At 34.0% G+C, this 27,215-nt stretch overlaps 4 protein-coding genes across 9 annotated transcripts; 1 reads left to right on the top strand and 3 right to left on the bottom strand.

The window, feature by feature from the left end:
• Positions 1-942: 942 nt before the first annotated feature.
• LOC149906612 (putative isoaspartyl peptidase/L-asparaginase GA20639) lies at positions 943-9,386 on the bottom strand. 6 transcript variants are annotated; one of them, XM_090104767.1, is made up of 8 exons: positions 9,271-9,379; positions 8,434-8,626; positions 8,153-8,343; positions 7,781-7,977; positions 7,590-7,700; positions 1,784-1,952; positions 1,215-1,316; positions 943-1,121 (listed from the first exon to the last, which is right to left on the bottom strand). In XM_090104767.1, the coding sequence occupies exons 3-8, from the start codon at positions 8,337-8,339 to the stop codon at positions 961-963; spliced, it is 927 nt and encodes a 308-aa protein (XP_089960893.1). In that variant the 5' UTR covers positions 8,340-8,343; positions 8,434-8,626; positions 9,271-9,379; the 3' UTR covers positions 943-960. The 6 variants fall into 6 exon arrangements, with proteins under 6 accessions (XP_089960893.1, XP_089960892.1, XP_089960891.1 ...); XM_090104766.1 differs by having other exon boundaries at positions 8,434-8,586; positions 9,271-9,375; XM_090104765.1 differs by having other exon boundaries at positions 8,434-8,613; positions 9,271-9,373.
• Positions 4,594-6,940, bottom strand: LOC149906613 (THAP domain-containing protein 1 B-like). The gene is made up of 5 exons (XM_090104770.1): positions 6,588-6,940; positions 6,114-6,288; positions 5,886-5,948; positions 5,604-5,663; positions 4,594-5,284 (listed from the first exon to the last, which is right to left on the bottom strand). Exons 1-5 carry the CDS (start codon positions 6,656-6,658, stop codon positions 5,168-5,170), a joined length of 486 nt encoding a protein of 161 aa, XP_089960896.1. The 5' UTR covers positions 6,659-6,940; the 3' UTR covers positions 4,594-5,167.
• A 1,214-nt stretch (positions 9,387-10,600) lies between the features above and the next one.
• PGS1 (Phosphatidylglycerophosphate synthase 1) lies at positions 10,601-17,214 on the top strand. Its single transcript, XM_090104762.1, has 7 exons — positions 10,601-11,337; positions 11,501-11,656; positions 12,504-12,721; positions 15,099-15,169; positions 15,330-15,425; positions 15,914-16,040; positions 16,645-17,214. Exons 1-7 carry the CDS (start codon positions 10,761-10,763, stop codon positions 16,768-16,770), a joined length of 1,371 nt encoding a protein of 456 aa, XP_089960888.1. The 5' UTR covers positions 10,601-10,760; the 3' UTR covers positions 16,771-17,214.
• A 165-nt stretch (positions 17,215-17,379) lies between these two features.
• LOC149906610 (rhomboid-related protein 3-like) lies at positions 17,380-25,994 on the bottom strand. The gene is made up of 6 exons (XM_090104761.1): positions 25,729-25,994; positions 21,735-21,847; positions 20,981-21,098; positions 19,718-19,903; positions 19,086-19,358; positions 17,380-18,779 (listed from the first exon to the last, which is right to left on the bottom strand). The coding sequence occupies exons 2-6, from the start codon at positions 21,845-21,847 to the stop codon at positions 18,540-18,542; spliced, it is 930 nt and encodes a 309-aa protein (XP_089960887.1). The 5' UTR covers positions 25,729-25,994; the 3' UTR covers positions 17,380-18,539.
• Positions 25,995-27,215: the final 1,221 nt, after the last annotated feature.

The raw sequence follows: 27,215 nt of genomic DNA, 5'->3' as shown, positions 1-27,215 counted from the left end.
TTATATTCCTAAACAGTCTGGCTAGCCAAAGCTGAACCCAGTAAAAGGCGGCAAATTTAAAAAAATATGGACCTGGTAACATAGGACCTGGTATATTAGGAAAAAAACATTAATTTGATACTTTTGATATTCTTAGAGGTGATCATAGTATATAGGTACATTAGGTTCACAACACAGCAGGATTAGGGTGCACTCACACACATCAGTCACCGTCAAGTCACCGATGACTGATCGGTGACGGTTTGTGTACGTATCCACAAACACCAGTCACCGTCATGTTGTCCGTCAGTCACGTCGCCGGTTTGACTGAATCATTGAACACATACATCAGGTTAGTGAGTGATTAGACGTGTGTCACGCTAGAGAACATGTAGCAATTGACGGTAGCACGACGCTGACTGAACTGAGACGTGACGGAACCGGGTGAGTGGGGATAAAAGTATGATACATGTATGGAAAGATTATTTGACGTGCCTGACCGGGGACGTCACTGATAGATTTCGTGCCGGCGACTGTCGTGTGGGAACAGAGTCATACTAGAACTATTGATACATATTTTTTTTTAATCCTGTCCGGTGACGTGCCGTGACGGTGACTGATGTGTGTGAGTGCACCCTTAACGTTATTAAAGCAAATGATTTGAACCGTTTTCAACAAAACTGACAACTAACTACTCCGAAACGCCATGATGACATTCCATAGTGTGGCCGCTACAAAAAACACTGGGTTCAGCTTTGGCTGGCCAAACTCTACAAATTTTGCACTACTGAGGATTTAAAATATTTAAATCTGTTTAAGAGAATGAGAATGGATTAAGTTCCTAATTTTGTTCAGAATCTTGCTCTTGAGTAGGAAGTAGGGGTGGGACGCAGGGTAAGTACGAGTAATATTAGTACTATAATTTGTTACAAATTATAAAATATGAAATAATACAATAACAAGTAATAAAAAAGGTGTTTTTTATTTATCTTCAAGAACTTGGTTGTGATTAATTCCATACATCAGTTTGTTATTCTTTATATACGCCCAAGCCATTCTTCTGGAACTAAAATGTATACCAATGTCCCCTACTTTCGAAAGCGTAATTGCACCTGCAGTGTTATTTAACCGACTGGTCATACCTTAAAACAAAAAAATAAATATCTATGTAAATACAATCCATTATTCAAGCAATAGTAGAATACCAATATTGTACATAGCTACATGATACCTACCCTCGACAGCTGTTTTTGTAGCTGTAGTAGCGTCCATTCCAGATTCCATTAGTTTAATGATACTGTGAGCTAAACAATATTTCAATATGGATTCACCATGACCTGAAAAAAATACGTGTAACTAGGTGAATTTTAATTATCTGTCCACAAAAACTTCATTAGGTATGTTAATGTGATAATCTAGTGTACTATTCAAATATAATACATATATTAAGCTTAGAGCATTAAACCAACATTAAGGTTTTTCTTTTATTTCCTAGTCTAGCAGCAGTAGAAGTCCAAAGAATTTTAAAAGTTAAAAGTTCTAGCGCGGCCAGCCCTATTTAAATGCTGGGCTCTTTTTATATATAGAAGATTAATTAATTTAATTCAACCCTCCATTTCAAACTCAAACTACAACACGTTGTTAATTTAATTGTTCTGTTCAAGAGAACAATTAAAACAGATTTGCGCCATTTATACGTAATTTTAGGCATATGTTATGTCGAGAACGGAGAGAAGTAAGTTTTAACGTATGGTATCAATATGGTACACAAATCCTCGAAGGACCAAATTTTTACGAAACGCACCAGTAGTTGACACTCCGCCAATATTGTTGTCTGCATAGGTGCCGCTGCCGATTTGTGGTGTGTCACCAATACGGCCGACAGCTTTCCCACTCATGCCACCTGTACTAGTGGCTACAGCTATGTTGCCATCAGCGTCTATGGCCACTGCTCCGACTGTGCCTACACCTCCCTATAGTGATAAAAAGTAATCGATACTACATATTTAATTTAATATGAGCTTGCTAGCTAGCTACTATCTACATCCCGCGGCTTTACTTGTGTGGTATACAGTGTGGAAATTTTCGATGGGCCCTAGAAGGAAAGTTCTTTGAATACTGAAGATAGTTAATTTTTCTGAAAGGAAATATTGAAAGGAAAAATTTCCACACTGTATAGCTGTTATATGTATAACCATGGACCAATATTATTGGTCCATGGTTACAGAGGCGGCTCGTGACAAAATTTTATGGGTGTTCACTTTAAATAAAACACTGAAAATACATGGTGTAAATCAGTACAATTTATTAAAAAAAAATATATATAGATTCCGGGATTCAGGGATTCCGAAGACTCATCATGCCCCCATAAAGCAATTTGAAATGCACCACAAAATACGACACAATCTATTAACCTTCGTAAAATATGTCTGTTTTTATCGACACGGTCATTGAACTCGCGTATTGACTTTCGGTACCTACGCGGAATCTAGTGCTTTACGAATGTCTTGTCGTCCGATAGACGCCAATTGCAGTTCATTCAACAAATGGTACCGAGATTGTGAATGTTTTTTCATCTTGATTGAAAGATGAGCTAAGTCGTCAACGCCCGTTTCAGTCCAAGCACTCTCACCTCCGCCGGCCGCGCCCGCTTTAAATAAAAGACACGGAAAACAAAATAGTTTGTTGTTTCATCACAACCACACAACCACGGTGTTTTCACATATTGTTCAGATTTAAACACACGCGTATATGTTTTCGTTTTTGTCGTACATTTTTGCGTAAGTTCAAGTTCAGGCCGTGGCGGTCCCTTATTAGCTTTACATTCAAGCCGAATTTGTAACGTTTTAACACACTTTTTAATGAACGCCACATTATAATTATTGTTCATTTTAACACTCACAAGTAACACTGATAACTACAGGCTATTTCAACACGTATTTTATAATTTTAATTAGAAAATTGCATGAATCGCGCGCGTGCATTGAAGTTGACTCGAGTGTTTGTTTACCTATATTATAGAAGTGGAAACTGGCAACATCGCGCCGCGCGCGCAATCGCTGTCCTGCCGGGCGGTAAAAACCGTAGAGGGAGAATGTACTAGAGATCACATCGGCGTATACCCGAACGAGATGGCGAATCCTTACGTCAATGTTGCCAACTATTACAAAAACTTTTTATCCGAAAAACTGGCAAAATATCTATAAATGTTTGGGTATTTTTTTGTAAGATAGGTTTATGAAGAAAAAGACAGATTTGAAAAGATTTTGTTATTTATTAACTTAACTAGCGACCCGCCCCGGCTTCGCACGGGTGCAATGCTGATACTAAATACACTACAGAAAAATTATGAACGTTGTATATAAAAACATAGCGGCCCGCTCCGGCTTCGCACGGGTATAAAATATATAGCCGGGCGGCTGGCCGGTACCGCGGCAAACGCTACGTCCCGCAATTTTTAAATCTATACTAATATTATAAAGAGGAAAGGTTTGTATGTATGTATGTATGTATGTATGTATGGTTTTCACGCATAAACTACTGGGCCGATTTTGATGAAATTTGGCACAACCTTTTATTGCGAAATATGTACCACGGGCGAAGCCGGGGCGGACCGCTAGTATATATATATATATTCACTGTTGTATTGTATTGGTTCTTTTTCCACACCACCTGTGAGGTAAGAACCTTAGGTGCGTTTTTTTTAAAGAGGTATCCCCAGTAGGCCTAGTCCTCCTTTTTGGCATGCATCAATATCTGGAATAAATCGGACATAAGGTAGTTTATATTATATCTTATTATATAATTATTATATATAATTATAATATCTATTTATATTATATAGAAAAAAATTTGGACTTTGTATGGAAATCTGTCAGCTGATTAGCGAAGTTTCCTTACAAAGTCCAATTTTTTTTTACAAATTCAGCAAAGTTGTAGAACAAAAGTTGTTCAGTTTCATGAGTAGAAGCTCCTGTCTAAATTTTTCAAATGTCTTACCTTTCACCTTGTATATCTATATCAAATGAACAATGTATTCAAGGTATTTAATTGGTTAAGTATTAATGCTGTATTGGTTAAAATCGCTTCGAAAATTAGCCATTATTTGTCGTAAAAAGTAAATGACAAAAAAAGTTATTGTCCATAAGAGATAGACATATACCATCGCGGACTTTTCTGTAGACCTTTTCAATGTGTATAATACTTAGTACATTATTTTGATAAAACTCGTAGGGTTCAGCCAGCGTTTGCAATGTAAGCGGAAAAAATGTAAATTTTTACGACATCACATTAGAAACCTCAAAAATAACAGTACTTCTCCACTATTTAATGGGTGTTATTATACATATAAACCTTCCTCTTGAATTACTCTATCTATTAAAAAAAACCGCATCAAAATCCGTTGCGTAGTTTCAAAGATTTAAGCGTACAAAGGGACATAGGGACAGAGAAAGCGACTTTGTTTTATACTATGTAGTGATGACTAATACAAACATAAAAAAAATCTTATAATTAAGAGTTAAGGATGGTGTTGAATCCTTGACCTTCAAAATTATTGACCTTTAAATAAAATTAACTTGTTATAAAAGTTGCGTACCTTCTTCTTAATTTGATTTTTCTCGGTGTTTCCACCTGGAAAAAAAAATATTAAGTTATTTTTTGCAAACTTGAAACAGAAATATATAATAGAAAAAAAATCTTTAATTAAAAAGTATTAAAATAATACAGTTTATATATTTGGGGAAATTAAAGCATGTATTAGTTCAAACTTCAAAACTATGTTACAGGCTTTAGATTCCCCTCACAATTATAGTAGATTTGATTCCTTTTCCAACTTAAATAATTTTACAATTTTAAAAAATATAAGACCACACAGATGTACCTAAATAAGACAAAATATACTACTTATACAAATAACTCTAAACAGTTACAGTGCTCCCACGGTAACTCTTCAAAATATATTTTTTGGTCACGCTATAAAACCACGCTGTGGCAACATTTCCTATACGCCATTAAAGATATCACTTCGGCTGTTCTTTAACATTTGCTACGGTTTTAGTTATTGCGCGAGCACTATATAGTTTCACAACGGCGGCTCCTGCTCCTGGCCCCGTGATCGGCCACAAGCGCTGTCACCATGCGCTGGCACCGGCGTGATGAAATTATTACTATACTCTACTTCATTGTTTCAGAAATAAATGTATTCATTCATTAATTTATTGTTGTATATGAAATAATGATATACCTCAAAACTTGGTTCAGGGGCTTTCGACTGTTTGCTAGTACTAGGTAGCTCAATAATATCCTGTAAAGATAAAGTTTAACTTCGGTAAACCAGAAAATTCAAATAACATAAATGTACAAAATGTACCCAAATGAAATTATTACTAACTAGCTATGTCCCGCGGTTTCACCCGCATTGCTCCGCTCCTGTTGGTCTGTTGAGATAATATATAGCCTAAAGCCTTCCTCGATAAATGGGCTATCTAACACCGAAAGAAATTCTCAAATTGGACCAGTAGTTCCTGAGATTAGTGCGTTGAAACAAACAAACAAACTCTTCAGCTTTATAATATTAGTATAGATATATATTTCACCATAATTTTATAATATAATCAATTTACCTCAAGACTTGGTTCAGGGGTTTTCGCCTGTTCTCTTGTATTAGGTAGCTCAACAACATCCTGAAAAGATTAAGTTAGTTGAATCAGATAATACTAAGAACATCCATGTACAAAATAAAAGGTGTAAAAAAACCGGTGACTAATCCAGGCTTCACACATTCATATGAGCCGTGTACATACACAACAACACCTCATAAACTTCCTCTCCACGGTATGTCGTGCAGTTCTAAAATAGTGCAGTGTTGTTGCTCGTGGGAAAGTGCAATGGAATTATTAATTTACCTTAAGACCTGGTCCATGGACTTTTGATTGTTGGGCAGTACTCAGTCGCTCAACAATAATATCCTAAAAAAATAAAATTTGATTTAGTATAAATAGAAAATATACCCCTATAAAAATAAATTAATAACTTGTTTTGTTTATTATGTAGACGTAGCAACAAAATCGGTCTATGAATATTTAAACTACAACATTTAAATCCAAACTAAATGCATCACAAAAATTACTCACTGTTGTAAAAAGTGTTGGAATTGCATTGGGCATCAAATAGGTTTTTTTTTTCGTTTTTCGAAAATAACGCGACTCAAAATGTATAGAACATATTCTGTGACTTTTTCCTGGTAACCAGTTCTTCCTTCCGGTAGCTCGAATCCATCTGTTTAATGTACTTGTTTCTTTTGGAAACCTAAAAAACATATTTAATATTAAAAAAACATTTCACGATTTTGGGGAAAATTTTACCCTGTACTGGTATCCCTAATGTTAATCACATGATTATACCATAAATTTGAAACTACGTAAAAACAAATGGCGTCCTGAACAACAAGAACACTTCGTAATTTAGTCGGATAACACAAAAAAATGTTTACGTCTATTTCGATGAAAATATTATATATTTGTAGATAATTTCACATTAGAGTTAATGAAAATGTATCAACTATATCCAGTTCTATAAAACAATATACTTCAAATAAGTTTACTTACGTGTGAAAGGTAATATTTGGTAATCTTCGTTCCGGCCGATTTTTACAACCAATCACACTACAACGCACCATATTTTCACTTAAAGTCGGATTAAAACAGATCACTGTCAACGTTTATTAAACTTTGAAGTCACTTAACAGCGAGAAAAAACAGAAAACTAGCAAAACAATGGACTGTAGCCGCTTGTTTGGGACAAACTGCCTTTGTCCCCAACAAAAGAAATCGCATAACATGAGAGAAACAAAAAACAATGTTTCTGTCTCGCTTGCTCTTAGCTTTATAGTCATAAGTGTATTTCTCTCACGCATTACTTGTCATTTTAGTGCCTCCTCTATGGTTCATTCTCACTCTACGGTAAAAACGAACCGGCAACGTTTGCGGGTGCGGCGCTCCGAATTTTGCTACTTTTCCATAGAAAATCTTTTGTTTCACGCGCAGGGCTCTGGCAAAACCCTCTCTTTCACTCCTATTGGATTTCGTATTAGGAAATGTACTAAATCTTTTTTCATTGGAGCGCAATCGTGAGCGCACCGCTTCGCGCGTTACATAATACAGTAGGTATTATACAGGTGTATGGGATGATGGAATGATGGATATATTCATTGGTATTAACAGTAGTTTTAACGATTACGATTGATTTTAAATAGTAATTATTAATGTTAATAATTAAATTAAGGAGTACGATTTTATTATAATTATTTATGGGAGTTCACTGCACCAGCGCTCCTTAGGGCGAGCCGCCTCTGCATGGTTATACAGAAAGTAAATACCTATGCTGTAAACCTAAAATGGGAAATGGTTTTTAAATCAATTGATTTAATAAATTTTTAAAGCAATAATTAACTTTGGCCAGTTTCTTTAGTATGACTTTGATGGATGCATGTTTTTTAATTGAAGCCTAATCTGCACAAAATAAAGTATCCTGATGATTTTAATGCCATATAATCAATAATAAAGTTTACATTTAGTATTATTTATCCAATTAATAACATACCTACTTACCTCCTTTATGCCAATTTCAGTTCTACCAAATTCACCATGTTTTTTAAATTCTTCTAGTGCATGCTTTGCATTTTCACTGATTAATGATTCAGGAGGCACAGGTGTAAAACCCTACGTACAAAATAAACTTTTTTAATACCTATAATAAATTAAAGATTGTATAAAATTAAACATGTACTCTAAAAACTTACCTTACTCAAGGCAAATAGCTTAGCCCCCTCTCCACCAATTAATGAATGTGGTGAATCAGTCAGAACTTTATGAGCAATGCTGATGGGATGTTCGAAATCTTTCACTAGTGTTACAGCACCAACATCCAAGTTCTTACCACACATAATACTGGCTTCCATTTCGACTTCTCCCCGTAAATTTAAGACTGATCCATATCCTGGTTAAGATAAAATTACGATGAAATCCAACATGAAATATTATTAAATAAATAAAATTCATTTATTACAGGTCACATAGCCCATAATCCATATAAGTAGTACAATATACTTTTCACACAAAAATTTGGCATTATAATATAATCACAATAATATTTTATAATATTATGTAGGTACCAGCATTGAAATATTCATCCTTTTCCATAGAAACAACAGCTGCTTCAACTGCATCGAGAGCAGATCCACCTTCTTGCAGTATTTTGTTGCCAGCGATTACAGCGGTTCTTACTCCATCTAATTTTCCTTGAACACGACTTTCTGGTATGTCACCAGCTCCACCATGAACTATTATAACTGGATCCATATTCCTTATAATAAAAATAATATATTATAATATTTTTGATGAGAATTTATTAATAATAGTACAATTGATATTACATTAATTAATAAAGACATACCCGCAATGTTTAATTGAGTTACAAGTTACAAGTCTCACTCACAGAGCAAGTAATATCTCACTGAATGGCATTTAATGTAATGGAAATGAAGAAAATAAATAATATCAATCCTTATCATAATGTTAATATTTATTGACTGTACTGTACTGCACTCTTATCAGACAATACTTTTAATAAAACCTCATAGATATAACTATAGATTATTATTCATATTTTTATTAGTCTATTTTATTACATATTTTTATAATTATTGGAAATTTTATATTTTCATTTGGTAGGTAATCACTAATCACTAATCAGTTGCTGTTGTAGGTTGAAAGTTTTTTTAGGTATAGTATTTTTTTTTTGTGTGTGGTGTCTCTCAATGTTAGCCAAAAGGGCTTCTACATTTTAACGCGGACGCGGGGGTGAACTGAAGGTTCACCCTGGTAGCGACATGCACAAGGGCGTCCCCCCTTGACGGGGACCACGAACCTCGGCTTGAGCTGTCGCTTGAGTGGAGGAGGCCAGAAGGGCCCTAATCGGACGGGTAAGGTATAGCAATGGTATACAGTTTATTACATAATTATACTTTTATTTTATAAATAGCTGAGCCCCGCGGTTTTACCCGCAGTACTCCGCTCCTGTTGGTCTAACGTGATGATATATAGCCTATAACCTTCCTTGATAAATGGGCTATCTAACAATGAAATAATTTTTCAAATCAGGCCAGTAGTTCCTGAGATTAACGCGTTCAAACAAACAAACTCTTCAGCTTTATAATATTAGTATAGATTTTTCTTTAAATTAATTTCGGGGTGTTAGTATTATAGTTACAATTAATATATCTTATCTTACGCGTCTGAAAATCTTATTAATCCTATGCTTATTCCCGTAAATATGTTTAGAAGACAAACAATCATAGCGACAATAACTGACAATAACAATGAAAACAAAAACAATAACATCAATCACGTGACGCGTCACGACTCACGACCAAGAGACATGACAGATGATGACAGAGACCGTTGACTTGCCATTTACAGAGTCTGTGTTTCAACCACAGGTTTCATGTGGGTTTCAACGTTTGTAATAATTAAACCCACGACCAAAAAACCAGATCAAGTAAAAATTTAAAAGTAGTACACTAATCGAAAGATTAAGATCAAGTGAATCAATTCAATAAGTAGTAGACCGGGAGATACTGACACAAAATTTCGAGTCATTTGTAACAGGATGGCGGTTCTACAGGGTTCTTAGTACGCAATGACAAAAAGAAAAACGATAGTGTGAACGCTGGTACCGGCGGCTTAGTCGCGTGGGCGTTAATCGAACTCGTCGGAAAAATAGCGAAAGTCAAACGATTTGTAACACAAAAATTTTAGAATTTACCGATAGCCCATGAAAAAGAAGTAGGCGGTAGTGTCATGCCATACTTTTCCGGTGTGACTTACAGCCCGCCATACCGACGCGAATGTGTTGATTTAAATAAAACAATTATTCAACCATTTGTATCAGGCTAACTTTTGCACAGGTAACCATCGTCGTGCAGCCATTTACGAAAATCGCCATGCCATACTTTTCGGACGATTCCAAATGGTCGCCATACCGCCGAAAATCTGCAAAAATTTTTTATTTCGCCAAACTTTTTGTACCAGTATTGCATTTGGATTTTTGGAGAGTATTTGATAAAATGTGACCATTATTATATTTGCCATACTTCTAGTAGGGGAAAAAAGTGCTGTCATACTTGAAAAATTAATTTAGTATTAATTTATATAAGTGAAGATTTCCAACACCTAGATCTTTGAAATTTTGTATTTATATTCGTTGATCCTCAAACTTACAGGAAAAATAAGTGCCATACTGTTACAAATCGTTTGACTTTCGCTATTTTCCGACGAGTTCGACTAACGCCCACGCGACTAAGCCGCCGGTACCAGCGTTCACACCATCGTTTTTCTTTTTGTCATTGCGTACTAAGAACCCTGTAGAACCGCCATCCTGTTACAAATGACTCGAAATTTTGTGTCAGTATCTCCCGGTCTATAGCTCATCTAAACTTTAAACTATCATCAAATATCAATACAGTGACCAAAATGACCGGTATTCTTATTGCTATTATTTTTTTTAAGTCAATCAGATGTTTTTGACATTGACATATGTAAATAACTTGAAATTTCAGAAGTTTCAGGCTTCAGTTTTATGTCTACCTTTTTAAGCTACCCCAATTTGAGTTTATTCTCTTTTTAATAATTTTACAGGAAGTGGTGTAATTACAAAGATATTTTTCTTAATCTCATAAATGTGTACAGATAATTAACTGAATGTTTCGTTGAAATGTGAAAATGTCTCTTCGTTTCAAACTTACTGAATTACAGCCTTTTAATTGGATATATAACTTATCGCCTTGTTTCCCTGTTTCGGCTTCAAAAATAAATATAATTACCGATCCAAAACAGTTTTATAACACTTTGTATGAGCGTTTTCGGAGTGCAAAACGTCGAATTTCTGTTGCTAGTCTGTACATAGGTACTGGCGAGCTTGAAAAGGAATTACTAGGAATTACAGTGGATAATGTTAAAATTAATCGTAATTTAACATTCAATGTACTTCTTGACTACCAAAGAGGAACACGCGGTGAGATCAACTCTCGAAGTTTATTCAAACAATTTACGAATGGTTTGTCCAATAGATGTAATTTAGCTATGTACCAGACATCTCGGTTACAAGGTTCGTGGTCGAAAGCACTTCCTTCTCGATACAATGAAATAGTTGGATTACAACATATGAAATTATATATATCAGATAACTCAGTTATATTAAGTGGAGCAAATTGTTCTAATGACTATTTTAAAGAGAGACAAGACAGGTATATTGAAATTGAAGATGAAGACCTGGCAAATTTTTATTGTGACATAATAGGTAGGAAAGCAGTAAGTTTTAAATTTATAAATTAACTATTATGAATGAACACATTAATCTTTATTCTTCTTATATATATCTTATTATTTACCTTCTTTAGCTTTTAAAAGCTCACTATTACAAATCTAATAATTTGTCTAAAATTTAAATGTTTGCTTTTCAGACGAGGTGACTAAATTTAGCAAGCAAGAAAAAGAAAACAACAGTGTTGAGAACATTAAAAAAGGTGTGATGATAAAAACCCTCAACAATAATATTAATAAATTAATAAAAAAATGGAAGGAGCAGCAGGATACTAAATTAACTTCGCCCCAGGAGAGTAAGTTTGCTCACATTACTCATAAACATGTAGAGTTGATGTAGTAGAAGTTTTGTAATAACTGCCCTAATTTAATACCTGTGAAGAAAGAGCAGGTTTCAAAAGAATAATTATCATCATAATTTACATTTAATTATCCTCTGGACATAGATTCACTGAATCTTACTTAATGTGCTCAAAATTGAAAGTAATAAAATGTGTAAATAGCATTTACTCAAAATAATAAAGATAATAATTTGAGTCAAATTCGTGTTTATTAATACATTGTTTATCACATAAGAGTTTTTCTTGCTTACTAGTAAATTGAATATTAAGGACTGATTTTTCAAGCCTTGGTTAAAACTTATTCATCGAATAACGTAATAGGGCGTATTCAGAAAGAAAGCTTGAAACTTATAAGCGCTTATCGGCGCTTGTCATGTTCATATATTTTCCTGTCAGTGCTGGTAACCCGCGCAGGAAAATATATGAACATGACAAGCGCCGATAAGCGCTTATAAGTTTCAAGCTTTCTTTCTGAATACGCCCTTAGACTACCATTTCAAAAATGTATTCTAATTGTCCATATTTGACAGTTTACAGGTGACATTTTAAAATGTTTGTGTAATACTTTATTGAACGGATTAATTTTAACCAAGGATTGAAAAATCGGCGCTAAATTAAGAAAATAAATATTGCTACTAATACATAATTTATGAAAAGAATAATGGTTTTCTGTATGCGCCATATTCAAGTATAGTCTGAAACAGCGCATAATTTCTTTTGGTGCAATAAACTATGCAGTGTGTACATTTCCTAAATATAAATACATAATAGTGCCTATAGTTCTATCATACATTTTTTATAGTCAGAAACCAGTCAGATACATGGATTTTTCCATTGATTCAAATGGGTGAATTCAATATAAACCAGGATGAGGAAGCTACTTGTAACATAATGGAAGCAGTCCCAGAGGGTTCCCATTTAAGATTAGCAACAGGATATTTTAATTTAACAGAAAAATATGCAAAAACATTACTTAAAGATTGTAAAGCTAATATTAGCTTGTTGATGGCTCATCCAAATGTAAGTATTGTTTTACTTAGATTATAATTATATTATGTACTAGCTTTCCGCCCGCGGCTTCGCCCGCGTTTTCAAAGAAAAACCTGTTCCCGTGGGATTTCCGGGATAAAACCTATCCTATGTGTTAATCCAAGTTACCCTCTATATGTGTGCTTAATTTCATTGTAATCGGTTCAGTAGTATTTGCGTGAAAGAGTAACAAACATCCATACATACAAACTTTCGCCTTTATAATAGTATTAGGACACTTTTTTATAATTTTAAATAATAAGTAGGTATTCATTATTTTTATGTTCTATTTATAAGAAGAGTTACTTTGCATAGTTATGCAAAGAACAATTTTTGTTAAGGCTGCAGTCTAGCAAAATTGCGTTTTCAACAAGTTATTTGACAATTTTTTCCCGGCTAATGAAATGATAAACTGAATTTTTTTTTCTTGTTTATCAATTAGTGTTATATACGCAATGCGCGTGAATTTTTTCACATTTATAAAGTTACTTTATGTTACCTTAATCAGGCCTTCAAGATAAGTCTCTTTCCCCCAAAGACATTTCGAGCTAAGTTTGTGCACTCACTACGTTGCAACCGATTACAATTTACACAATCTGATCAGCGCATTATTATCCTTATATAGTCGTTATTAAAAACTGCTGAATACAATTGCCGAAAAACTTATGATTTTCTTAATTAGATCTTACAGACGCGCTGAGAAATTTAGTCCACCATTTCTAGTTTGGTCCACCAACTCTATTTACCAATATTAAAATGAATGGATCATCATCACATCATCAAAACTCAGATGTAATGGAAGATCACAATAACATAGAAAATTCAATGGGTGTTGAGAACTAAACAAACACTACTTGTGTTTGTTTAGTTCAGAGAACAGAGACGCACAGAATAAAAAAAGAGGACGAAAACGATAATTCGTTAATGCTTTCCCTTTTCGACGTATTGTTAGGGTACATCACCAATCTGCAAAAAACAAAACTGATGATTCCCAATTGCTGATTAAAAATGAAAAACAAATAATCGACAACAGTGGTGAAAATTTGCTGATCACAATGAAACATCCTTCAGTGGTAGCAGATTTACTCATTTAAAATGTATCGGTGAACAGCGTAAAGGAGAGGAGGACAGGAAAACATTATGAATGTGGATGGTGGATTGTATACAGGGTGTAATCGATAAGTATGTGCAGGCGATTATGACGTTATTATTGCAGGTATCAAAAAACTTAAAACTGATATCGAAATTACTATACCTAATGAGCAAAATGACAATAATAACTTTTTAAAAGTATAACGAGAAATATCTAAAAAATTTACTTTATACACTCCCATATCAAGAAGGGAAAATGGGACTAGTAGAAGTTAAATGTCTAATTCCGGCAAAAGACATGAATGCGGAAGATGCGGTTAGAAATAAAAAATTTTATATTTGAAATACAATGCAAAAAAATAACACTTTTGTCATAGATAAGAATCATGACTATTTTTTCCAAATTCAGGGACAACTAAACGTTGCAGAAGTAGAAGTCTGCTTATTTGCTGTTTGGACTGGAGTGAATCATGATCGTCTAATATTAATTTAGTGAGAAACGTCTTCCCAGTTCAAAATGGAGAAATAAACCATCCACGCGAAGACCGACATCCGCGCGGACGGAGTCGCGGGCTGAAGCTAGTCAGAAATAAATATCTTTTGTTTTCATTTGCACATTTTTCTATTTTATAGTTTTTTACACAAACATTACATTTTTTTTATTATATACAAAATTTGTTTATCCGTTTTATTAGTGAAACTGAACAACTTTCACTAAGAAACTTAGGTCTAAAAAAATGTAGAGAGTTATGCATTTTGTATGTAAAGCTTATTTTTTTTTTATATTTCGTCCAAATTTCTTTGTTAAAGTTGATCAGTTATATAAACATGAAGTTGAAGATATCAATAGAACGTATTCGCAAATTTTGTGTACTTATAAAAAGAATCAACTGGTGTAATTTTCACGAAAATTGTTTCAAATTGTCATTTTAGGTACTTATTACGAATATTAAATTATGCTTACGAATGATTTAATTTATAAAAATTAAGTGGAGCAACTTTCCCTTAGTACATTTGTATTATTTACATATAGGATGACAGGATGCATTTGTTTGCACTACTAGACCAAGCCCTTAAGATATTAAAATAATATTGTAAATTGTATTGACACACACATTAAATAATATTGAATTGTATTTTATTTTAACTGTTCTTTGTGTCATGTTTGTATGTATGTTTTGCTGTATCTAATAAATAAATGTTTCCATATTTTAGAAAATAGTGTAACATTTAAAACTTCAATATATGTATTTCTAATAAATTGTTTTATATTCAGGCTAATGGTTTCATGGGAGCAGCAGGTCCTGCAGGAGGTATACCTCACGCATATTCTTTAATAGCTAAAGAGTAAGTTAATTTTTATTATTAAATCGTCATACACAGTTTATATATTGATGTTGTTTACCATCTATTTGATATGCACATGTCTTTATCTATGTGTAATTTAATATTTAAGTGAAAATTGTGTAAGTATTTTAAACTGCATTACTGTATTTAATTTAATCAGATTTTGGCAGCAAGTGACAGAATACAACCAAACAAGCAGAGTTCAAATGTTGGAATATGAAAGGCCTGGATGGACATTTCATGCGAAAGGTTTATGGTATGTTTTATAATTAATATTTGAAGTTACTTTATGAATGTAGGTAGCAACTTACAAAAATGTCCATTTTAATTGTAGTTAATTTATAATTGATAATAGCTCAAGTTTTGTGAAATGTCTGTTGTTACTTTTTCAATATACAAAACAGCTTGTGACCTTCTTAAAAGATTCAGGTAGTAGGCTGATTGCCTGATTGAAAAAGGTAATTTATTATCTATTGTTTTCTTGAAATAGTATTTTGTTCTGTTTTGAATGTTGCCGTTATACTTATATAATTGTTTTATTTTTAGTTTTTACTAATACATAATATTAAGAGGTTGATTGTTTTTTATACTTACTACATATTTAACTAAAAGCTACTTTACCGATGTTAAGACTTCCTTTATTAAGTATAAGAAAGTTACCTACATCTTTAAAATTAAGTTATATTTTATTTTGTTTTTTATTAATCTATCAGATATATAGTATACTTATTAAATATATTCTAGGTACTATCCTCCCGGCAGTGGAGTGCCATGGTTAACAGTTATAGGTTCAGCAAATCTCGGTGAAAGGTCTGTGAGACGCGATCTTGAAGCTCAAGCGGCGATATTTACATCGTCTGCTGATTTGCAAGTGAGTTATTGATCATGTTAATTAATTATTGATATTGTTATATACAACGAGATTCACAATAATGCTCGAAATTGTCCGTACCAAAACTCTACCTATGCGGGAATTAGGCAAAAAAATTATAGCGAACAAATGAGGTTTTATTTCAATTACATATATAATTTTTATACCAAGCAGGTTTATACCAAGTAGGACTTGGACTAGATTGGTAGTCATGCCTTAAAGTTAAAAAAAAAATTAGTTATAATTTTTCAATTGTATGTATGTATGGTACATACTGGTCGCTTCCGAAAAGAGGTTATTTTTCGAATTTGGTTCTAATTTTTATGATTTGCTTATGTAATAGTATGTAGACACCTCTATATTTTCTTGTTTTCCTTCATTAAAATCATATATAAACGTATTTAATATACTTTAAATGTCCAGTTTAATGTATAAACTCGGTTAAAAAATAGCATACGCTATTGGTTATAGATGTAGCTAATAAATAATAATGCAAAAATAATTTTCAAAATCAGTTCAGTAGATACGAGATTACAACCTCACTTACACTCTTTAAATGTTTTATATTAGTTTAAAAGAATAAATAATTATTTCTTCTTTTCAGGCAAGGCTGCACAATGAATGTTGCAAATTGCATCAATATGCTTCAGAATGCAGTAGCGACTTACAAGAGCGACAAGCCCCGTTGTGGGTCCGGGCTACTGTAGGACTCTTTAGAACTTACTTTTAGTAAAAAATAGGACAAAATTTTAATAATTTGATACTATTAGTGCAATACTTTGAAATACTGAAGAGTATAATTGCGTTTATTTAGGAAAAATTAACTAAGCAAATTATAATGATAAAAATTGTGCAGACTCGTTCCAAAGTATAAAGTGTATGGCTTTAAATTTGCCGAATTAAAATTTTTTGAGTCTGCTATATAAAACAAATACGATTAAGTAGTTAAAAATTAATTGTAATGCTGATACTTGATAGTACAAAATGAGATACGCTTGTTGTTAATTAGGGTCTTCAGTCACAATTTGAGGGTAGATTGTAGAAAATAATGAATTGCTTCCTGTTACAGTATTATAGTTTTGACTTGTGTTCAAATGGATTACACTCTTTAGTCGACGAATAATGCAATTTTTAGTAATTATTTCTGCGTATAACGTGCGTGCGTAAGTTATTTCTTATACATACATATTTTTTTTACAAGGAAAATTCAGGGATTTAAATTAGATTTTTTTTTGTTAAATGAATATATTATTGTTTTATAATTGAAATGAATTTTATTGATCATTTGTGTTTCCTCTCAATACTATTTTCGGGGTTAGGAAGAAATAAAAGATGGTAGTTCTTTCATCAATCATTTTTAATCAGATGCATTCTTACTTTTATATAATCACATAATTATTAGAATTATTTCAATTCACACTTAAAATAAATTTAAAAATAAATTAAATGAAAACACTCTGCAATAATAATTTATACAAAAAATCAGTCGGTTTCTGACATTATTTGATTAGAATTAAAATTATACAATCAATTTTACAATAATAGGAATCAGGCACATTTATAGTAAAACTATTAGTGATAGCAAGGTGTTCTGCTAAAACAAGAGTACCAACCAGGTACGAACAAACACTCGTAATGAGCGGACATCATCGCCCCTTGCTGTTAACAGACTTATTATTATGAGCAATGATTATTATCTTCATTGCAATAGTATTAGCTTGCTCCGTCTGTCACAGCTGTATTGAGCTACGTAAATATTTATTCGACAAAACAAAATCTCACTTTTGAGCATAATCATTTAAAACATTGTTGCAATTGAGCAATAAAAACAACGCGTATCTTAAATGCAAAAATCAATATTGAAGTATTCAATCATTAATGAGCAATTCAATTGGGCAAATAGCAAACGTTGACGCAATTTATATACCATTTGAAAACGTCAGTTTCTACCATTGATTATGGACGCCATTTAATTCTAATCTTTGGTGTGTCGGGCATAACAACGGCGACGCGGGCTCGACGTCTTGTCCAAATCATATACCACGATTAACATTCAATTAACAGCCTGCAAATGGACCGAGACACCGAGCCCGCTCGCCGGTCCACTCGGGAACATATTATTATTGTGTAGCGGTAACGGCTTCAACGTAAACACTACGGACGCTGACAGTAGGTACAAAAATAGTTCACCTATCGAATATAATTAAGACTACTTAACACTTAAGTATCGCGAGGGAGCTTCGTGAAGAAACAAAAACTGTGCACTATACAAAAATAGATCAACAAGTTTAAATTTGCAACCGCAAGATCAGAAACAATAACAAATTCGCGTCGAGCGCGAAAGCTGAACGTGGACAGAGGCCTCCCTCAATAATGCTACTTATCGCGTATCACACTAAGGTAAATTGACTAGGCGCGTTGCGAGTCGGCCGCGCGCGGCGGGCCGGCTCGGGGCCGGCGGGTCGGGCGGCGGGCCGGCTCGGGGGGTCGGCGAGCGCATCAGAAGCCGGCGACGTCGGGCGGCGGGTCGGGCGGCATGTAGTGCAGCTCGTCCACGGGCCCGCTGAAGATGTTGTACAGCACGGCGAACAGCGTGCACGCCGCGTACGCGCCCAGCGCCGCCCACCACAGCAGCCGCTCCCACAGCCGCTGCTGCGCGTGCTTCAGCACCAGCAGCCCGATCGTCAGCCCCGCCAGCGCGCCCGCCACGTGCGCCGCGTACGACACCGGCGGCGCTTCCTGTACAACACACGCTTTGTTATACTCATGTTTCATCGTTATTGTTTGCCAATTAAACAAATTAAAAATTAAAATGCAAGTTAGGTTAGATTTAAAATATTTATCAAACTTAATTCGAGACATTTGAAGAAATTATTTCGAGAAATTTAAAATAATGAAAGAAATACATTTTATATCGATACACATAATATATAATTCTTTATTATTGATTGTTTTCGGTCAATGATTCAATGAAATGTAATCGATTATCTAGATATAAAAGTCGATAGTAAAACAGCTGACGAAATAAACACTTGCCAAACTCACTTTAGTATATCTAGCGTGTACCGCGAAGCCCACGTCGCACGAGGCGACCGCGAGCGCGGCGACGAGTCGCACGGCGCCGTACCGCATCGCGTGGAAGTTGAGCAGCGCGTTGGCGAGGTGCGCGGCCAGCAGCGCGTACACGCCGCCCGACGCGCCCGCCAGGCACACGTCCGGGTCCAGCACGGACGCCGCCAGCGAGCCGCCCAGCACGCCCGCCAGGTACACCGCGCCGCACCGCACCGCGCCGTGCACCATCTCTAGCGGCAGACCCACCTGCAACAACAGAGAAATAACATAAAATTTACGATTACGACAATTTTAGTTTGTTAAACAAGATCGGTAACAATTATTCTACTATTTATTCCACCTGATTTTACGTTGAAAACCCAACTCGATGTTTTTCAATTTATTGACAATTTGCAACGAAGATCCTTAGCTATCGAATATATCTTTAAAAGCGAAATAAAAAAAGTAATCTTAAATTCAAGCTTTTAGAATGAAATCAAATGTTTTATTCGTAATTGGGATAAAATATTAAATAATCTTGTCGCTAAAGAAGTAATCAAATAGTATACGCAAAAGCACCTTAAAATTTTGATCAAGATAAACCGGTATCTACGAAATGCCCTTACCGCAAGTTGAACAAGGAGGTTGAACGCCAAGTGCAGCCAGCCAGCGTGCACGACGCTGTACGTGAGGAACCTCCACAGCTCCTTGCGGCGGTCGGGACGGTACACGAGCGGCGAGTCCACGGGCACCGGGCCCGCCGCCGCCGCCACTCCTCCCGAACCCCACGCATACCACGCAAACACGCCCAACTGTAAATAAAAATTGTTTTATATTTCATGTAGGTATACTTCCGTGATCATAATACATTACATTCTTAGCACAACAGTCAATAATTAATCGTATGGTTGATAAATTAACAATTTAACGACCCATTGTAATTGAGATGAAAATCTCAATACTTGCAACAGTAAGAATGTTAGATCGTAAAATAAGTTTAGATATTCATAATAATATATCTGCTCGTGTTTATATTTAAATTCATATTCTCAATGTGTAATTCCTAAATTTACATTGCAGAATTGTGCTTTTCTAATGCTAATGTACATTGGCATCACCGACGCTAATTTGTCGCAATAGTTTATTGTTAAACAGAGAGAAAACATTAATTACAATGTAAACGGGAGTATGCTGTACGGGTGATTGTAAACAACGAGCATTCTACGATTTCTATATTACATGCAAAAACTAACGCTATGTTAAAGACTTTCTTGAGTACATAGCCTTGCAAAGAGGTTTTCTAAGTTTTGCATTAAGCAATTGCTAATATTGCACACAATATACTACGTAATATAAATACTGCCTAATTTAGAAAACGTTAACACAAGGCTTTGTATAAGTATTTTAACAGAAGTATGAGTAAGAAAAAAACAATTATTTGAAAAGATATGGTCGTATACTTGGTTAAAGCAGCTTTGGCTTGCAATTCATAATTTATGTATTTGATTCCAATATATTATTCACTAAAAGGAAAACCAGCTTTTATTATCTCGTACGCACGACGGTATAGCACCTCATAGGAATCGTGCGCTCCGCGGTGAATCAATGTGTGACGAAGCTCGCGGTTGCACGCGCACAACAATAGATATGTTACGAATACGTAAACTGCTTGTTTGTGCGGATGTGAAATCCGCAATTACACTTTTTAATTAGCCGACGTAACTGGAGCGGGGATCGAACGGTGTTTGCCGCATAGAAAGTGATGAGTTTCGACCTAACGGCGAATGATACATATATTCGCGGTGTAAAAATAAACTACGTATCATCACTCGATCGAAAGAAAGTGATTTCGTTTACTCTACATCTAGACGGAAACTACAATAGCTTACCTCTAACAACGTCACACAGATGATAAAGAGCGGCGGTGGACAGCAAGTGTATCTTTCCTGGTAATACTTGCGGTCCCGCTCTTCTGGGAGCACTTCCATTGCCACTAAGTGCACCATTCTGCAACAATTACATTTACTATAGTTAAAAACGATATTGAAAACACATTCTCCACTAAGGAATGCTACCTTTGATTTACCCGACAATCTGATTGATGTATATTTAAATATACGTATTTTCTCAGTATACGGTAACTATGCGTGTAACAAAATGCCGTAATTCTATACTTTCACGTTATTCTTAACTCGTATCGGCATATTGGAGCAATTTATCAACAGTTTTTATTGCGGCATAGCACAGCACATGTCACTATGACACGACAAACGAACATAAAATTTTAGCGATCTATTGATTGAAATCAAAATTGAAACAATACACTTAAAAATTTTGAAAGTTATATTCGGAGCATTTGAGTAATGTTAAAACATTTTACTGGAATTTTACGGGCCCAACATTGTAATGGGATTTGTTATGACATTAGGAAACAAATAGATCGCGCAATTATGACGTATGGGATTAGATTAGGGGTACAAACTTTTTTAATCATGAATATAGGAACTTTTCTGAGCACGTAAGTTTATCATTTTGGGGAGAATTTTCAGTAAATTCATGAATTTACTTGTATTATTTGTAGAAAAATGATAGTGTTCGGTATCTTTAAACTGTAGTACCTATTGATAAGTTTATGGTCCTTACCTGGCGAATAAAGTGGGATCTTCAAGAAGTAAATGGAAATCGTTTTCCGAGCTGACCTCTCGGTCCCTCTGGTGTACGGCGCATCTATAACTTCTCGTTCTTTTGCCACTCATCTGAAAATAAAGTTCCGTATAAAATGATTTGTTATATAAATGTCTCTAATACACGCGGTAAAGGTTAATCCTACTTTATACGGCAGCCAGGGCCAGTAGCGGCTGGTTTAGTAGGTATAATCTGTTTGCCTACGTGAGTTAAGTAACGACGCGACACTTTGATTCAAATCACCGTGTTGTTTACGTAGATGAGATTCTAGTATGAAACAGCTCAATATTTTATGTTAAAACTATAACATTAAATTAATAAGTAAAATTAATTTAGCGTTATCATTAAAAACTTAATTATTTTCCATCATAATAAATGTAGGTCAGTGGACTGGCGGAATATAAAGTTAATTATTTTGACTCACATCCTTATTTTGGATGATGGATTTAAAATAAATTGAATACTAAACATAGAGAAATAACTTGTCCCGGCGTTGAGTTTATTGCTTATGTATAACCAACTTTACAGGTTTATATTTTAATAGCTGAATGCAGCGATTACGTAAATAAATGCATACACATTAATTCGCCGTAAAGTGAGCCGCAACCCCGCAGTCGTATAATGATTGTGTTATTTATTAAAACAATAGTATGTACCTGCATAATTAATAATTATGGTTTGTTAATTGTTATATGAATTTGAGAGTATCCATAATTTTATAGATATATTTAAATTTCTGGGAAAGTTCTTGCAAACTAACGCAGTCGAACTCTCCATAGTCTTATTTTATCAAAGCATCGTTGCTAAGACTACAGCGAACATGGCATTCCTTAAACTTCGGTTGTAATAACACTTAAAGAAATTGTTTCTTGTGGAGTTGGCATGAAAATAGTGATAGCTGGCAATCGAGCGTTGTGAGGGTGGATTAATGTGTCGCGGCACAGTTCGGCGGCTGGCTCACGTCCAGTACCTACCTATCGACCCGCGCAACCCCACACCATAGCGATGTGAAACGTTGGTCACTATTTGGACCTAGACATTGGTTTGCGCTGAACGAATGACCTAAGTCGCAATTAGCAGAGCTTGCGTTTAAACGCAACGAATTTGAAATCTGTTTTTGAATTAGAAAAGAAAAGCTTTGCTTTTTAATCACAGTTTCCCCAAAAGACGTCACTCAATTATTTATTCTTAGTAACAATTTTAACAACAACAAAACCAACCAAGTTTTTGAGATAAAAATTGTGAATTTGTACAAGTTAGTCACCCACTTTTTATACAGTTAAGTTATGGGGCAATGTTATGGTATGTTAACGATTAGAGTTTGCGGGTGGGCGGTGGTAGGCAGCAAACTGTCGTTGACTGTTCGCGATCCATCAGACCATCGTCGACCATTGTCTCCGCAGTCGTTCAACTCTGTTTCCCACGAGACGGCGAAATTGCCAATGCCAAAACTCAAATAACCTAGACGCCGCGCAGACGTCAGTTAAATCTGTCCCAGCAACTATACATATTCAATAAAACAAACGCGGAGACAGCTTGCGCTCGTGAATGTAGTGCTGGATATTCTTAAATTAAACCTAATCTTTGAATAGTAGGTAGGTACAACGCATTTATAAGTACGTCAAATTATAATGGCCAATATTTGTATTATTTGATGACAACATGAATTAAACCACCTAATAAGGTATAGCAGTCCCGCGCAGTTATGATACTTTTTAGTTTTTACATTTCAAATTACATATACATATTAAATTATATTAAAAACTGAATACAATGCTATTTAGTATTTACTGCAATGTATATTTTTAAAAGATAAACTTTACATTGTTATTGTTTGTTTGTACATTGTTTTCAATAATCCAGTGTGGTGTTACCAGTTATTGAACTGGATTATTACAAACGCATAAAACCTATCAATATTTTTTGAAAATTAGTTTATATTCACTTGTTTATAAATTAAGCGTTAAACGATAAGCCCATAAAGTTTTCGCAGATTTGCGCGGGTCGGGCGCCAGTGGGCGCGGTGCGCCGACGTGGGCGCCGCGTGACTCACGCCGACATCCGACACGTCCGATATGTATCCGGAACCACTAACTAGGCACTATTCCTATTGCCCATCAAACATGCGCACGAGCCTACGCGATGCGATTATCATTTTAATATGTCGTAATTTAAGTCCGAGTTAATAAGATTGTTGATTATGTCTTTTTTAATAGATTTTAATTTTGAATCTTTATAAATACCTACTCGAATATACACATATTTTCATATATATGTTTTCTCTTCATTCTCTCTTTATTTATTTGGTAATATAAGCTTATCTGTTTTGCTTCTCACGGTATACCTAAGTGTTAACATACCATCAATTCTATCGTGTGCTTATTTATCGGTGACTTATGAGGCGTAGGTGTTGGCATAGATTCATACCATTGGTATGAAAGGCTTTTAATTGCTCTTCTGAAGATGAAAGAGTTCATTCATTGCATATAATCGTTTTACGCCGATTTTTCCTTCTATAATATCTAACCAAAATATTTTACAATAAAGTGTACTGCACACACTATAATAGTGTGTGCGCAGCATCTCATAGGGAAGGTAGTATTAAAAACTATTAATTTTTTAATATCATAATATTGTTGTCTTAATGAGAGCATCAATATTTCATAAGCCGACTTCTAATCATATTCAGGTAAATTTTCAATTAAATTAGGAAGTTTCTTCTATGACGTGGTAAAAGATTAATCTAAATCTTGCATATATTAATGTTAAATTTAGAACGGCAAAGTAATGTGTTAAGCACGTGAACTCTGGGAGAGTTCCCACGTACTTCCATCTCCCTGCCATTATGTTCTAATCTTTTCGAGTCTCTCTGCATTATTACAATGCCGTGAAAGCGTCTATAAGGTTTGCTAGAGGACTTAAATTAAAGAAAATTCAGTGATGAGAATTTAAGGTATTTGCATATTTTAACAAACACACCTAATAGTTAGATTAAAAAACAAGCTTAATTAATATGAGCAGGGCTCATATAATTTTTTTCAACTACAATTACTAAAGATAGGTCGTAAGAATTAGAATGCACTTGTTTATATTAATTTCATTTGGTTTAAATTTTAAGGTGCACATAATTATATCTAATTGAAAAAAAAAAATTGTTTTCACAATAATTGTTACTGTATCATCATACACACGAAAAAACAAGTAAGTACCTACAAATCTGAATATAAACACATACATACCTAAATATTTACGTACGATATGAATACAATATAATATAATATTATGTGATCATGATTCTAATTAATAAAAATTATATTTACCTTGTATAATAACTTAAAACTCAAACACTATAGAAACTATAAGAAACAATATTGACAAACGATAGATAAAATTTTATAGATTTAAATTTTAAATGTTAAGATTTTGTTTTGAAATGATTTGTCCGGATAGCAAGTTACACATACATTCTATTATTTGAATTTAAATAAATGCATGAAGTAGTTATCAGGTGCTTTTACAATTTCAGAAAAAAATATATTCTTATATAGTTTCCTCTATTTTTATTTATTTTTAAAACTTTAATGTGATTTTTAAAGTATCAAGACGAGTGTGCAGTTTTCATGTGACAGCTGTTATTCTTGTCAAACTGATTGTAATTTTTAGATTAAAGAATTGATAGGTTATGTTTGTTTATTTTTAACATCTAACGAGCTTAATCAAATGAACAAAAATTAACATCTTAGCAGAATAAAAATTTAAAATTGCGATTAGATTATAAACACATAAACCAAGATTTAATTTATTAATAATTTGATGAATAAAAATTTAAACAAAACTAAATCTAATAAAAATGTAGTAAAATTGAATAAATATTTTTTATTAGTTGTTATTTGTTAGTAAAGAGTAATAAATCACAAGAACTTATAAATTACAGCAGAAATTTTGAACTTACCCATTTTGTCGTAATTTGTTAAAAAAAGATTCACACATAAAGTTTGGGTCCTTCTTTTATTTTAACTATAGATATTGAACGAAAAAACTTCACAATATACAAAACATGAGGTAGATTCTTTCTATTTATTATAATAAAATAGTATGTTTATTTCTTTCACTCGGCATTGAACACGCGATTGGTATTCTAGCTGTTTATGAGCGAGAGCGACACAACCTCTCCCCATAAATGCTTGGCGCAGACTGATTGTTGAAATGACGTTTGAGCCGTCAAGTTTCATTCCGTCTGTGTCCGGTGGGTTTTTTGTGGCTCAGGGGATCGAGTGGTGCGGCGGCACAATATTCGAGAGGGTGGTTCCGTTTCCGAGGGTTGCTCTGACGACATTCGAATTGAAAAACGTTTACGAATAGGTACTTAAGGAACTAAATATTTACGTTGGTAGGTAGGTAATTTCCTTTATTAAGTAACTAAGTATGCGATTGTACATAGTACATACGTTCTTGCAAAAACGTATTTTGTTGTATTTTAGTCGATGCCTTGAAATTGAATTGATTGTATAATAATATGAGCTAGTTTACTACATTCTCTTAATTAAATTTGATTAATTTTGAAGTTTGAAAAGTATACATATTTTTAATTATTAAATAGTGGCAACACTATTACAAACACTATTGGATTCATATTAATTGTGAGTATCACCGATTATAAAATCAATATAATAAAAAATAATGGCAAAATGGTGCCAATTAATTCAGTCCTCATTTAGTGATGTTCCATTTTAATACCTAGGCCAGCTGGTTGTATTCGGGTTTGTTAATAATATGTGAATATTTTATAATTATGTGTATGCTAAGACAGTATTATTATTAGAATTAAAAGATTACCCACTCAAGTGAGTAGGTGGTATTAGTCACAATAGTAGGTAAGTATATGTAATGGTATGTATCAGGAGACTGGACGTATACATTTCTCGAAAAATAATAAGAACTTCAAAAAACTTAATGTTGAGTATTTTTCAGTCATTATGAAAAATCATAATTATTATCAGACAATTGAGCCAGATGTGCTAATCTGAAAATAAAGGTCCTACGGTGTATTGGTCATTGTTATTTTAGTAAAAGTAGCATCTGTTTTAGTTAATGTTTATTATATACTTATATTATTTTCATTGTTTTCGTGTTATTTCACTACTTAAACCCTTCCAGATGTGCATCTTGTTCGTTGAATTTAAAAGTTAAATTGTAGGTAGGTCTGTAGTAATTAGGATTTTAAAATCTGGTCTCTTTAAAAAATTATAAAAACGATATGGTAACTAGGTATTAATAAATATTTTTTTAATAAAATAATTGTGACCGATAAATAAACGCATTTTTTTCGTAAATATATTTAAATTCAACAAAACGCTACGCTACAGAATACGCCGTACAAAATCGCTACTACAAAAGCAACGAGTAGGTAAGTGCAAGTAGCATGTCTTTTCCATAACT

This window comes from Colias eurytheme, chromosome 8 (genome assembly GCF_061535395.1).
Source record: "Colias eurytheme isolate Ceu_HAF_F1 chromosome 8, ilColEury1 Martin Lab GWU primary, whole genome shotgun sequence".
Classification (NCBI taxonomy): domain Eukaryota; kingdom Metazoa; phylum Arthropoda; class Insecta; order Lepidoptera; family Pieridae; genus Colias; species Colias eurytheme.
Note: the sequence above shows the minus strand (reverse complement) of the source record. Positions and strands in the feature narration are given on the sequence as shown.